The 14,814-nt window shown below is 33.3% G+C and overlaps 1 protein-coding gene across 11 annotated transcripts in view; it reads left to right on the forward strand.

The window, feature by feature from the left end:
• Positions 1-14,814, forward strand: part of beta-Spec (spectrin beta chain) — a 238,505-nt gene that overhangs the window by 204,142 nt on the left and 19,549 nt on the right. For 5 of the 11 annotated variants that reach the window (XM_081772015.1, XM_081772020.1, XM_081772023.1 and 2 more), the window contains 3 exons: positions 2,531-2,646; positions 4,027-4,103; positions 9,959-10,021. In XM_081772015.1, coding sequence (XP_081628141.1) covers positions 2,531-2,646; positions 4,027-4,103; positions 9,959-10,021 — 256 coding nt within the window. The remainder of the gene's footprint in view (positions 1-2,530; positions 2,647-4,026; positions 4,104-9,958; positions 10,022-14,814) is intronic. The other 6 variants (XM_081772016.1, XM_081772021.1, XM_081772025.1 and 3 more) reach the window with 2 other exon arrangements.

Below are 14,814 nucleotides of genomic sequence, written 5' to 3' on the forward strand. Positions count from 1 at the left end.
CTTGTTTCTATTCAACACTTCCAAACTTTATATGTTTACATTTACAACTTACCTGTTACGAATAGCATAGTTGGATATCGTGTTGTTTGTAGAAATGCTTTTATTTGTGCTGTTTATTTCTGTAGCGTTTTTGTTTGTTTGTACGTGCTAATTATAAAGTATACGTAGTAGTATGTAAACCTTTGTGCAAGTGTAGTTTTACATTGCATGACATCACGTATTACCTTTTTTTTTTTAATGTTTTGTTTGTTACTTTTACTTTTAAGTATGTTGTAATCAATGGGTTATACTAATTCTAAGGAACAGGGATCTACGGTCAGTATTATATCGAGATAATTTTAAGACTTCCGGGTTACAGGAATTTTATATTGGTAGTCAGTAATAATTAAAAAAAAAAAAGCGGTATACATAATATAAATGAGAAATAAAAATGTGTCTATGCTGGAAGTCTGCATGGAACATAATCACCATGAATTGTTGCATGTTGAATGGAGAAATCTTTACTTGAAAATAAGTTTAAACTCTGATTTTTCACAGATCGAGCAATCAGAATGTAGTTTTATTCGTTCATACATATTACATATTTAGAGCATTGTTAGTTAAACACATAAAAATGTAATTTGATAACTAATTATACATATTAATCAGCTAATAAATAGCAGAACCGGAAGTAAAAAACTAAACTTTCAAGTAGAACTAAAATAGTTGTTTAAGAAATTAAAGTACTGGAGACTACCAGATGGTGTTAAACGTTTGAGTGGATCCCTGTTTTTTCTTTCTTTCCTCTGTCTTCGAGTTATTATTTTAAGAATTATTAACTTTGTGTTTATTCATGTTGACGTACTTTTGCATGTGCGATGTTTTAAACTTCATATAGTGCATGGTTGTTTAATGTGTTACCTTTGTTTGTTTTGCTGTCCTCCATAGCTTGAGCATGATGATGCTGATGGTGGTGGTGGTGGTGATGGTGATAATATAATAGTAACACCTGAATTGTTGCATGTTGACTGGTTTTATACAACAGCCACAAGTCAAGAATGGTTGAATGAAGTCGTAACACAAACCGATGCTTATTATTCTCGTGCATCTGACATAGATAAAATAAGTCTGCAGTGTCCATTAACTTATAATGAATTGAGAACTGTTACAGATGAAGAGTTAGTGTGTAGTTTAGTTCACGAAAAATTCGGTATTCGTAGACCGAAACACAAAAGACGCCGACGACGCACGAAACTCAAATTATCAGAGACAGATTATAAACAGGTGATCGAAACTCCGTTTCGAAAAAAAGAAAAGAAGGAAGAAATTTTCGAAGACATTGACAAACGATGTTCCTTTTTGTGGCAAACGGATTGGCAGAAATCGAACCCTTCTAGTCCCGACCCAAGAACACTTTCAGCAACTGGAAGTAATACACAAGTGTATTTTCCTGCTTTCAACGACTCAAATGGTAATGGTGTAACGTTACCACCATTTTACGAGGCAGAAAGTGATGTTGTGAATTCAGGTTCTCTGTTAACCCTGCGAAGTAAAATTGTAGTAGTTAACACATTATCCTCGCCAGAACCTTCATCAAGTAACACTAGTAGTGGGAGTAGTTCTCCACATTCTAAAAAAATGGATCCTAGTGAAGTACACTTTGCACAGACTGTTCAGGTATGATTATAATTTGTTGTGAATCTCAGCTCTGTCTTGTCATCTTGAACTTCAGCGTTACTAGCTGTCCGCTTCTTATTTATTTATTTTGTACGTTAGTAATGCATGGCTTTTTCTTTATTTTCCTCCACAAATTTTGTATTATTTTCTTTTTATTATATTATCTTTAGAATATTGTGACCATATGCAGGAAACTACTTTGTTTGATAAACTTCATTTTTATTATATTCTGTAAGTGGAGTATGTTAAAATACAAAGCCGCCTAGTTGGCCTCTGTTCTTATTTAATGTGTTAACTAAAATCAACAAGTTCGTATTTTTATAATTTCTTGGCCAATATCTCACAAAATCGGTAAAGCAGTTTTGAGTAAATTTTTGTGATTAAAATTAACGAGTTCGTTAAATCACTCTGTAAATCATCTTGTTTTTCTGAAGTGGAAAGCGCAAAGAAAAAACACTTTTGCTGTCGAGGTTTCGTGAACAAAATGTTTGATACAACATCTTTATTTTAAATTACATCTTGAAAAGTAATGCTTTTAATTATTTGAGAAAATCAACCCAAGTCCTCGACGTGAATGAATATATTCTTACGCCAATTTAGTAACAGTTTATTTAATATTTAGATCTACTACTAGTAAAGTAAAATAATTTTAATTAGTTAGTTAACAGTGAAATAATTTTATAAGACTTTAATATAAAATGGAAGAACACTCTGTTTGCTGTACGTGGTTTTCACTACATTGAGAGAATTCATGTATAGTAATTCTGAACGCGAGTGACCGCAATCAGTCTAAAATTAGCGTGAATAATGGAGATAAATTGTGGAGAAAGGATATAAATAGAGTACTTACATTGATTTTTTTTTTTTCCTGTAGTACGAATTGAAAGAATTAAAGAGAAGACAAGAGGAGGAAGAAAGAAAGAGGCAAGAGGAACTAGCGGCGAAACAAACACCACCTCAAAGTTCACCGGATGAACAACCCAGTGATAGGTAAAATTTTTATTAGTATTAATAATTACATTAGTATTAAAATTTTTATTAGCATACATTTACAATCAAATTATTTTTTTTAAAAAACAATCATAGAAAATTTTCGAATGAATGTGTGACACTGAAAGCATTAAAAACAAACAAACTGAAAACCGGTCTAGGATTGTTGATAGTATTTATTTGTACAAACAATTTATAGATGGAAATCATAGATGCTAAGTTGTTGAATATAAAGCTATACAATAAAATCTACCTTGACTTTTTTTTCTTTTTTTCAAAAAATATAGAAATTGTTATGGGAAGGAATCATCCCTTTTACGGACACAGGCAGTTTGCTTTTTGGCCCCAACGTTTTAAGTAACATCATAGCAGACAGGAATTATTCTCAGTTCATATGTATTTACGAGGAAAAATCAGAAACTAAGGTTACAAGGCCAATATTTCGTCTGTTATAAGGGATAATTTTGTGTCTTTACAGAGGAGGATTTCCCATCATTTCCCTAGTAATTTGAACACTAAATACAGAATTCCGAGAGTAGCCTACATTTACAACCAAGGTATTTACTGTATACTGCATACAATTACCTCATGAACCGTGAGTAATCTTGTTACTTGATGTACTTGTTAGATTACTCACAGCTCATGAAGTAACTGTATGCAGTATTCAGTAAATACATTAGGTGTAGATATCTGTAAGTATCTGTCACTTCTCATTTCCAAACAAATTATGATGTTCTGTCTGTATCCGTTGTTAAGAGATTACACTGTATTATATTAACGTTACCAAATTTAGTTTTAAATTTTTAAAATGTTTATAGTTCCTGGGATGGTAAACGAGGTAATAAATTAGAAAAAAAATACCTAACTACCCGTTCGTATGTCGGATCATTAAAACGTGCTCTGTTTAAGCGTATTGTAAAAGTTTTGTCATTGCAGTTAAATTTTTGGTACTTAGGTAGTTAGAAGATACACAGTACATGAAACGCATACTTTCATTAGTAAGTAGTTAGGAAAATTCTGGTAAAACTGTCCGAGGAAGAGGATTCAAGGCAGTTCGGACAGACAACATACTTTTTTTTTTTTTTTTAATATATATATATATATATATATATATATATGCTGTCAGAAAATCTTTAAACTTACATGCTGAGAGTTTAGAATGTATTATGTATGTGAAAATGAAGAGTGCTTTGTTCTATATTCCAAAGTAAACCGGAAGAATTAATTTTGTCTTCTCCATATACCGGTATATTTGGTTTTCGCAACGAAATTGTGGTATAAGATTTTTAGTTAAGAAGTTCATGCTTGTAATTTAGCATTTGTTTTTATCTTATATACAGTAATTGTTGTAGTACTCAATGCTTTTTATTTTTTTGTCAGGGTGGATGGTGAACAATCACCAGAGGGAGAACAGCCACAGATAAACGGCGAGAAGGAAACAGGTGAACCACATGAAGGTAGGCCACTTTGACAAGAAACAAACATTGGCATATTGTACTCAGTGTGACGGGTTAAGTATTCTTAACACCTTTAAATACCAAATTGCTATTCTGCGAGAAGAAAACAAAAATCTTAAAGGTGCTGGTAATTTTTTTTACTTAACTGTTGTGTCGTGTGGTGCTTATTGCCCTTTGTTTTTTGATTACAAAGAATAGTAAGCTATTCAAGACAAAAGCTTTCATACTGTCACCCTATTTTTTGCAGCTCATGAACGGATGAACAAAAAAAAAAAAAAAAGTGTGTGTCTTAGCAAAATTCACACTTGCTTTACTATAAAAATCACCAGAGTGCCACCTGTGATTCGTCTTGACACTGATAAATTGAGTTGACTATACTTCTACTGATTTAAAAGATTTCTCTTCAAATTTTTAAAATTAAATGTTAGTAAACTCGTATTAATAACCAGCAAATCATCTTCGAACAGTGTTTTTCATGAGGTATTTGTGTTTAAAATCTCGATGTTTATTATGAATTAAATGTGAATATGCATTTGCATATATGTTCTGGATTATCGTAATGTGCAGGACTGATGCATCGGGAATCGTTGAATTGTGAGTTTCTAGTTACCAACGATACATCAGTTCTAGTAATGCTATGTTCTTTTGACCAATGTTCAGAGAAAGGTTAGCTCTAATTAAAGAATAGTATTTCTTTTTTTTTAATTTTTATTTTTATTCTTTTTTTAAATTATTATTTTGAGGCGGAGGTTGAGAGGACAGTTGTCACTTGGGTTTTACATTTGCAGATTTTAATCTTTTAGGCACAAATTAAGTTTCAGTGGCAATTGTAATGTCACTCTGTTAGACTTCCGCTCCCGCCCCCCTCCCTCCCTCGGATTTCATCTTTGACTTGTGTGCAGTAGGGAAGGACATATTCAATTCGCTTATGACTAGACCTGTAGCATTAAATGTTATTAATAGAATTACTAAATTAAACTCAAAAGCACTGATAATTCAATAAAGTCTTGGAAATAAATAGTGTATAAAATTGATTGCTTTATGTATTAGAACAAGGCAGAGATACTTACAAGCTTGTGCCTACGTCTGTCCGTTACTCCGCACGATAACTCTTTAACGAAAGCGGATTTTTGATACTGTTTTTACAATAGATAATTGGAGTGATTATCTTGAACAGAGTCCATTAAGTCAATCCATTAATATCTTAACGTGTAATTGGCACTCCATCAATATGTTTAACTATAACTATCTTCCATACATATAAGCGAACATTTTAATTGTTTGTTGCAATAGGCATATAGAACTATTACCCCAGCCGAGTTCGTTAATGAAGTTAGTCCAATAATATCTTAACGGGTAACAGTGGCTGTATATATTCCATTCGTGTAAGCGAATTTTTGATTTTTTTTTTTTTTTTTTTTTTTTGTAATAGATAGCTAGAGCAATCATCTCGGCCGAGCTTATTAATGGAGTCAGTCTATTCATATATTAACGCGTAATAGCTATCTATATCAGGACTTGTAATTTTTGCGTGATCTTTGCTGAATTCAGCAGAGTTAGGTTTCAAGTTCTGTGAACCAAAATAGTTCCATTGAAGTAGTAATAGTTGCTGCTAGAAGAATTACTATGTATTTTTGATCTTCAGGCTAAAGCAGCTAATAAAAAATAAATAAAATAAAATGAGTAGAGGACAATTGATAACACCCATGCCTACGCAGTTGTATTTTTTCTGTACGATCAGGTTTTAAGCAGGTTAAGCAGTTAGGTTCTAAGATTGTGTTAATAGATAAGTAACTTGTGTTAATTATTGTTAGTTGATTAACTTCAGCAGCAGGTTGATTTCGCAATTTTGTTCAGCTCTGCCGCAATTCAGTTAGGTTTAAGTATTTTCGATCCAACGAAAAACAAATTGTGTTGGATAACCAAAATAGTTGCACACAAAATTCTAATCGTAGTATTGAGCTGGTCGGTGAAAGATAACTATGAATTCAAGCAACATTCTTTAACTTCTGTAGGTATTTTTTTCCGTTCTTAAACTACCTTACCTACATAATGTTTTGTGGTCCAGTCCCAACCCATTCCACCTAACTGAATTTCACCAGAAGTGAGGCTTACCATATATAATAATATTCATATTCTTATTAAAGATATTTGAATATTACGCTATTTATTAATTTATTCTGCATAGGAATAATATATATATAATTTTGTATAATAATAATAATTTTCGAACATCATAATCTGTATAGATTTGATCAGTTTTAAATTTAGTATATGATTCATTGCCAAAAATATTGTTAATTGATTTAAAGGTGTGACAATCAAGAATAAGAGATTTGCTGTATTGTTCATGATTTACTGAGTCATTTTAAAATTTTGAAGAGAAACTATATCAGCTCTCTCAATAATTGGAAAACCTACTTCAATTTTTGCTTTGTGTTCATGAACTCAAAATAACATCAGAAAAACAAACTTAACGCACTTTACTTCTATCTTACTAACGTTTCTTTTAAAATCCATGTAATTGAAAGATGTTTTCTAACATGTTGTGTGACTCTGTAACTTTTTTGTGTGTGTCGTTATGGTGTACTGTTAACAAACTAACTTGTTTTTAGCTTGAATTGATTATAATTTAATATTAATTTTTTTTACAATTATTTTCTTCTTTTTGTTCTTTGTACTAACTAGCTTTCAGTTGAAATATTTAGCTTAATATGGTTGATTTGCTTTATGCCCGATTCAATCCAGTAGAATTGGAAAGCGCATAAGTATGTTGTTGCTACTTTGAGTAGTCCGATAACTAGCATGCAAACAAAACAAATAATCTAAATATGCAATAGAAAATTTGACTTTTTTTTTTCTTCTTCGTGATATGTATTTTACGCCTTGGAAAATCGCAACCTCAATTGCTTTTGTAAGTATCGATATTTGTTAAATTATATTGAACTATATTCAATGAGCCGGATGAAAGAAAGTAATGTTTGAGGTACATTTTAGATATATAAATATTCATTCATAGATACATTTTAGAAGTTAAACTAAATTTGCAGTCATCCACACGTGTTACTTAGCGCTTCCGTGTGGCGGCATAGTGAATAGTCTTTGGTAAGTGCGGTACACCGAACTTTTAATGTCCTAGCATTGTAAAGTAAATCAGAAGATGTTCGGAAGGTAATAAACTTCAATCTAGAAAGCCGTAAATTAGTGGCGAACTGTCTACATATAACCTAATTAACAAGCTGTTCGGGTGACCAAAACTTACGCTTTCAATGATTTGTAAGTTTGAGAATAATTTAAGAAATAATGCGATTTTTCCAAGCTCCTATGAACGTATTGCATTGTTACTATATCTGGACTTGTAACAGTATCTCATGTTATACAAAATCGCAATGCTGTGCTCATTACTAATATATCTCTACTGGATTGTATATTTTGTTGCTACTAACATGCTGCACGCCCTGAAATAGCTGAATGTTTTTCTTTTAGTATAAGGTTGATTTTAACATTGCTTGTTATGATTTGTTGCATAATTTTAAGTCAAGAAAATTGGAAAGATTAATATAATTTTTGTTACTTTTTTTTTACTTTATATTTGAGAATGTTTAATATTTTGGAATGTTTTGTTTAATTTAATAATTTGGTGTAGCATGGTTGATTATTCATTTTTTTAAGTTTGATTTTTTTTAAAAAAATAACTGTTGGCTGGTGTTCAGTAGCTGTTGAAGGGTGATCAAGAACGTAGTTGTAGTGTCTACTTGCAGGGAATAAGATATACGCGTTGGCGAAAAAGTTTGATAGATACGATGATAACGAAAAATTAATAGTAAATTGCAATTAAGTCCTATTCAAAGCTGTCCAAATTTAGGATAATACCATGATAAAATATGAGCTTTTATAGTTTACACAATATGGAAATCAATTTTTTTTTTTCTCTCATAATGCGTGCATATTGTGTGTGTAGATGTTAAAAGATTTTTTTTTTTTTTTCAATCAACCATGTTTGTTTATTTGTCCAAAGGGCAGAGTAAATCAGAGTGGAGAGAAATTTACAGAAAATAGATCCTAAACCATTTTAGATCATTAGAACACGCTGATGCCGTTTGGTGGTAGGTAATGACTTAATCAGTTGAACCTTACGCGTGCAGATAGCAAACATGAAGTCTCTTTAATACCCGAGAACCTTTCAGTTATTAGTAACATTCGAAAGAAATATATAAAGCATCACTTTCAAAAGCACTTATTTCTTTGCTGTAATATAATAAGCGTACAATGCATATTCAGAGCTTAACATTATATAAAGATTTTTCTAAAATGAACAACTAACATTTCTACTAAATCAAAGGGAAGAAAGAACAGAAAGTGAATTTAGGATTGTTAATTATCTCCCAAACTAGAATTTAAATAAAAACACTAGTACTTGAAAGCAAGTGCATGTAAAAAGGAGTGGGGGGGGATTGGGCTTGAATTAAATTGGTTCATTTGTATCGAATCTGTATTTTTCATCATTCACTTGATTTTTCTCTGGAAATTCAAGGACATTATATATCGTACCTGAACTTATCCTTAAGGAATCCAAGTCTGCATATTGGTTAGACCGTGACCTGGTATATAAATTGTGAAATATGTTGTGCTAACTTCGGGTTCCCGAGTTATGGACGGTTAAATTTCGCATTATGTTTTCAGAAATATCCGTATATATGTAACCCGATGGATATATAACTCATCCGATTAGAATCAAATTGTGTATAGTGATAGAGCTTGACCTCTTATATAAGCGTGTGAAGGAATATTGTGCAGGCTTTGGGTTCCGGAGTTACACACAGTCGAATATCTAAATTAATCCATTGAGAACGATAAAACATAATAAACATCGTTGAAATAGCAATTAAAGGTCTTCTGCAGAAAAAATAATGACCAGATGAAGGACGAGTTTTTACGACTATGAGTATTTCACTTGTAATTTCTTTCAAATGCTTAATATTAGTGAAACACTCTTAATAAGGGTATTTATTTTGTCTGCATAAAATAGTGTATTTTTTATGTTGTAATATGCAGAAGGAAAGCTTAAAACAGAAAACTTACAAAGCAGACTACAACAGGGCTATTTATTTTCCTTCGATCCAACGATTTCCGACTTCCAGTGATATTTATCCTCATAGGGAAAAATGTTACTGAAAGTTTTAGAAAGAAACTAAATAAATAATGAGGCATTCCCAAACAAAAGAGAGATTATAAACTTGCAGTAGAAGTACCGCGTGAGCGGAAATTTTCCTTGGAAATTTTAAATGTCTTTTGATGAACAAAGTAGTAGGGATCCAGCGTCATCCGTACAGATGCTCAGAAAATGAAAACGAAATATTTTAGTTTAATGTCCCATAATTAGGTAGATGCTCAAGGAACAGCTGAAACGGAAGGGGAGTAGTATTAACTTACAGACTAGAGGTGTTTTCAGATCAGTTGAGTGTGTAATGATTTGTATATTTGATCATATTGAGAAAAAAAAAATCCTATTGGGGAAAATATCTTAGTATTCATTTTATTTCTAAATGCAGTGTTCAGATTTATACAGCATTCTTAAAACATGGCTATTTAATTTACTTTTACTTCAGCACGTTCCTTTCAGTTTATTACTTGAACATACTTGAACTCAGCATTAAATTAACATTTTTTCAAGGCATTTATATGATGCTGGTAAGCGTATTGCTCATCTCCCTGCAAGTAGCTTTAAGTGAGAGATGCGTAAGGGTCACTCATTCACAGCGTATGTTGTTGTGGATTAATGGCAGCAGCATGTTGCATGAATACACGTTCTTCTCTTTCTCTTTTTTTTATTGTGCGACCCTCTGGCTGGTTAGCAGTCCAACGCAAACCTTCCACCAAAGTGGTCTCTCCCACCGAGAAGCCTACGCCACGGGAAGGTATGTGAAGCGTGTATTCAAGTATATTTTTTAAATGTCACTAGTAGCAAGCAATATATAAAATAGATATATTAAAAGTCATAATCAGTATATAAAAGAGTCTATGATAATCTTTGGTAGAGAACAAACTCCAGAACTCTGTTTAGAGTACTCTGTTGTGATTGTAATTGTATAGATAACATGGTCTTGTTTGCAGTAGTGATTTCAGATTTTCCCAGTGGAGGGGAGGGACTTTCGATATACGCGAGGGGAAATGATTTTAACCCACGTCGAGCACGTTTAAAAATATGACTTGCAAGAATTTTTCGGGCTACCTCCTGAAATCATCGCTGCTTGTTTGTATCTTCCATCAGTTTCCTTAAGTAAAATTCTGACAGTACATTGAATGTGGTACCTAACCATAAAAAATGTTGAGCTTAATGTTTATACCGTAATTCCCTTCAGTATACGCTGAAATTGTATTCATTGTCTGTCTGTGGCAGAAAAATTACATACCTAGTCCTAATATGCTTGTTCGTCAGTAATTTGAACGAATGTGGTGGGTAAGACTTTTGGTAACCAATAGATTGTTATCTTTATGATAAATAAAACTTGAATTTCGTTGATTTCGTTCTGAAATTATCGATCGAAGAGTATGTGAGGTGGGTATGCATTTTTGAAACGACCGTTGACTGTACATTCAAAACTTAATTTCCTTCTAATGGAATTTCTTTAACAAATTCTAAATAGGCTGACCAATTGGAAGTGCTTTGTCGGATGTCTTAAATAAAAGTTTTTCGAAAGGAGGGGGGTCAAAGTAATGCAGTGACGCTGCTTTTTCATTTTCTCATAAATTATTTAGACTAAATTTTAAGCAGTCATTTTTGAACTAAAGGCTGTTTGATTTTAATTAGTATGATATATTACCAATAGGGTTGTAGCAAATTTTTGGAGATGTCCCGAGCTCAGAAAATTCCTTGTATACCATCCTGGATTCACTATTAATATTGAACTAGAGAATAAAATGTTAAAGATTTAATTTTACATACAACATGGACATAAAATAAAGAAGAAGAAAAAAAAAGCTTTCTTCTTCGTTAATTATTTTGTCACCCACCTATCTTAAATATTTCGCCCACCTTATCATACTGCTGACTTCATTAGTTTCAGCATCTTATGTAAGTGCTTCTGCTACAGCATTTCTCAGTATTGGACCTAAAATTCTGTAGAATATAAATTTACTGTAAAAACACTGAAAACTTGCTGAACTCCACTACCTCCTCTTCTAGCCTTCTTCCTAGTTAACTGGGTTATAATCTTGGGATCGCTGTCCTTCACGTATCTCTTAGGCGCGCTATACATTACGAGATCAATCCTAGGAAATATCTTAGGATTTATCTTCGGAAAAATGTTATGACATATCTTGTAGGAAATCTTACCCTTGTGTGCCATACACGTGAAGATTTTTCCTGTCTGACCGAATGACGTATATCAAAATTGTGAAATAGTTCTATTTAATAAAAGTATAAAGTTGAAGAATTACTATGCTAACCACACTGCACATCCCACTGATATTAAGATCAGGCGCTATATTGTTAAATTGGATACCTCTAAAAAAATAAAAAAAAGCATAAGTCAGAAGGGTGCTGGTATACTTTTGGCGCACCATATTTTAGAAGATTTACAAGTAAAATTTAATACTTTGCATGAAAAGACATATTTATAAGGAACAAATTTTTTGGAAGCAACATAATTAAATACAAAGTAATACACCTGTATTTTATGTTTACAACTGTAGGGTTACTAGTGTAAAATCATTATAAATGTTTTAACGACGGTTAAAATAGGTGAGACAATGTTTAGCAGAAAGGGTCCAGCTATTTTTTCTAAGAAATGCTACAATTTCGGTAGTTTATATTCACATTAGTTTAGTTTAGGTTGGTTCAGGTTAGTTACGGTTATGTTACGTTAGATTATATTAGTACATGGGTCCAACACAATTTTCAAAAAGTGATAGAATTTTGCTTACTTCTATTAATATTAGGTTAGTTTAAGCTAGTTAACTTCATTAGGTTAGATTTAGTTAGGTTGTGTTAGGTCTAAGTACTTGCATCTTCCATTTCTCCTGTAAATTTTGTATGTTCTGCTTACTTCTGGACCCCTTCTGCGAAACTTTTAAGTAAGTGAGTGCATATGAAAGTTGACCGGTGTTACTATTTTCCACCACCGGTGTATTTCTGCATAGTTTACAGAAGCTATAATTTATGTTTACGAGTGGAGCGCTACTACCACGATACCATGACAATTGCTATTCAAACTCGTATCATTGCCAAAACGCACTCGTTTTCACTACATCAACTGACGCGCCTGCTTCCTTCGCTCGCACCCCCTCACTGACGCTCGGGACTCCGCTTAGCCCTGCTCTGACTCGGTTAAATAGCATTCGTACTTTCTAGAAACAACCTAGCACAACTTGGTTTGCGTTTTTTGCACTATAGTTTTTATACTATATATATATCTTGACTCCGTATTTGTACGCAAATCGTAAAAGAATTGTAGTTTATCAACAATTGCTTTTGTTGGTCCCCTTCAGGGATTTTATCTATGCTATGTAAGATATTTTCATGTCGGTCAACGCAAATCATTTAGGAAATAGTGACAAATTATAATTTTTCAACAATTATTTCGAGTGGTACATCTAATGTAAACCTGCACGATCAGAAGATACCTCATCATTTGTGTTTTCATTTGTTTTGTTTTCACTTTCTCTCACCTGATGTCGCTTAAATCGAAATCTTACGAATTTTCTTTCCGAAATAGAGCGTGCTCTAAACAAGAGAAATCTCATAGGATCGTTCAGAACACAGGAAATGACATGGGATCTGTTGCCATACACGTTGAGATTTTGACTCTAAGATAAATCGTAAGAGATTTCCTAGGATCTATCTTATAGTGTATAGCCGGCCTTATGTGTCATTTTACTGTGACACACACTGCACCAAATCATTTTTACACATTCTCTCCACTTTCTTTGGTGGGCATCGCTCTCTCTTCCCATTCAGTTCTATAGCGTCTACTCTGTGAGCTGTGTGTTCCGAAGGTGGTGGTCTTAAATGCCCAAACTGTCTGACTTACTTGCAGTTTTTCCATTACTGGTCTCACCTTTACTGTTCCCTGGATCACTTCATTCTTAATCCTATCCGTCTGCGTCACTCCACACATCCACCGCAGCATCTTCACCTCCGTTACATGCAACTTATGTTCTCTTCTCCGTCGCCCAACATTCCTGTCGTATAATATGGCAGGACTTGCTACTGTTTTGTAAAGAAACTTGTAAAATGTCTTGTTTCGTAGTGGCGTTCAGCAATAGTTTTCAATGTTTTTTACAACAAATTTAAACAATTTTAGGTCCAATATTAATAGATGATGTAGATAATGATTAACCTGCATAAGTAAACTAAAACTCGGATGTAACCGGCACTAAGATTGGTAGGCGCGATATTAGTGACAAAAAAACAATCTAATCAACAGAAAAGTATATAACTTCTATTTCATTAAATAAATAAATAGTAGATTCCATATAAAGAATTCGGTTGAGAAAACTTCTTGTATATTCACTTTAATAAAAACTAAATAAATCTCGTTTGAATATGACAGTGTAATAACTGGTAAAACTGAATCTACTTAATATTACTGTGCAAAACTTCTGGACGAAAGTAAATTTCCCAAGTGACATAGATCGGTGAAACCTTGCTCTACAACATACTCCCATACTACTCAAAGTTCGTAGTGGTGCGGAATTCCGTTCCTCCCTCAGCGCTGTTGACAGTTGTTGGATGATCCTTGATTTATCTGGACGTGCTGCAAAATGGGATTAAAGTCGGGGGAAGGGCCAAGCAGTCCATATGCTAAACATGCTCTCGTTTTAAGAGCTCCGCCACCTGCATTGTTCCATGCGGTCGCTCATTATTATTTATAAAAGATGAAGTCGGGGCTGACTGCATCTCTGAAAAAGATGCACGTGGGCAAGGAGTAGTGCCACAGTAATGTTGACCGGTGATTGCACTGTTCAAAATTTGGAAGTCGGTATGTCCACACAGCAGTATGCCTCTCCACACAAGATCATCTAAACCATCAATATGATGCCCGACAATGTTACGGGGTTCACTGTATATTTCCACCTTTCTCTAGGTGAGTGTACGTCCAGAATGACTACTCAGACTAAATCTGCTCTCACCTAAGAAGAGAACACTACTTCACTCGGGTTTGGTCCAGTCCTGATGTTCTTGACATCACCGCAAACGGTGCCACAGAGGATGTAAAGAAAAAACAGTGGCAAAGATAATCCCCCATGCATTCGACGTGCCACTGTAGGAACAAAATTTAACAATTTTCACTGAACTACAAAAGTAACACGACAAAATAACATGGTTTTCAATAATTTGTTCTGCTTATCGTGTTCCAAGATCAGCGCTAGGAAAGAAGGCTCCGCTTTGGTTGAAACATTGATTACTTTTTTTTAAAAGTATAAGTACTATATTTACAGATATTCAGAAATGCTCTTCTTTACTTCAGGTTTGTATCCAAGGAATTTGAGGTACACTTCCCTAATATTTTGAATGTAATATAGGATTTATTATTGAATAGAAATAACGGTAATGCAAATATTTTTTAAAAAAAAGAATGGATTGTGGAGGCTCGAACTCGACCTCTTGCTTACCGGCGGTTGCCCTGTCAATTGAGATAAGTGACGTCAGCATGTATTTTGATGTATTTTGGCGAATAAAGGTTTGAAAAACTAAGCTTCAAAACGA

This window comes from Thermobia domestica, chromosome 9 (assembly GCF_964235325.1).
Source record: "Thermobia domestica chromosome 9, izTheDome1.hap1.1, whole genome shotgun sequence".
In the NCBI taxonomy this organism is placed as follows: Eukaryota; Metazoa; Arthropoda; class Insecta; order Zygentoma; family Lepismatidae; genus Thermobia; species Thermobia domestica.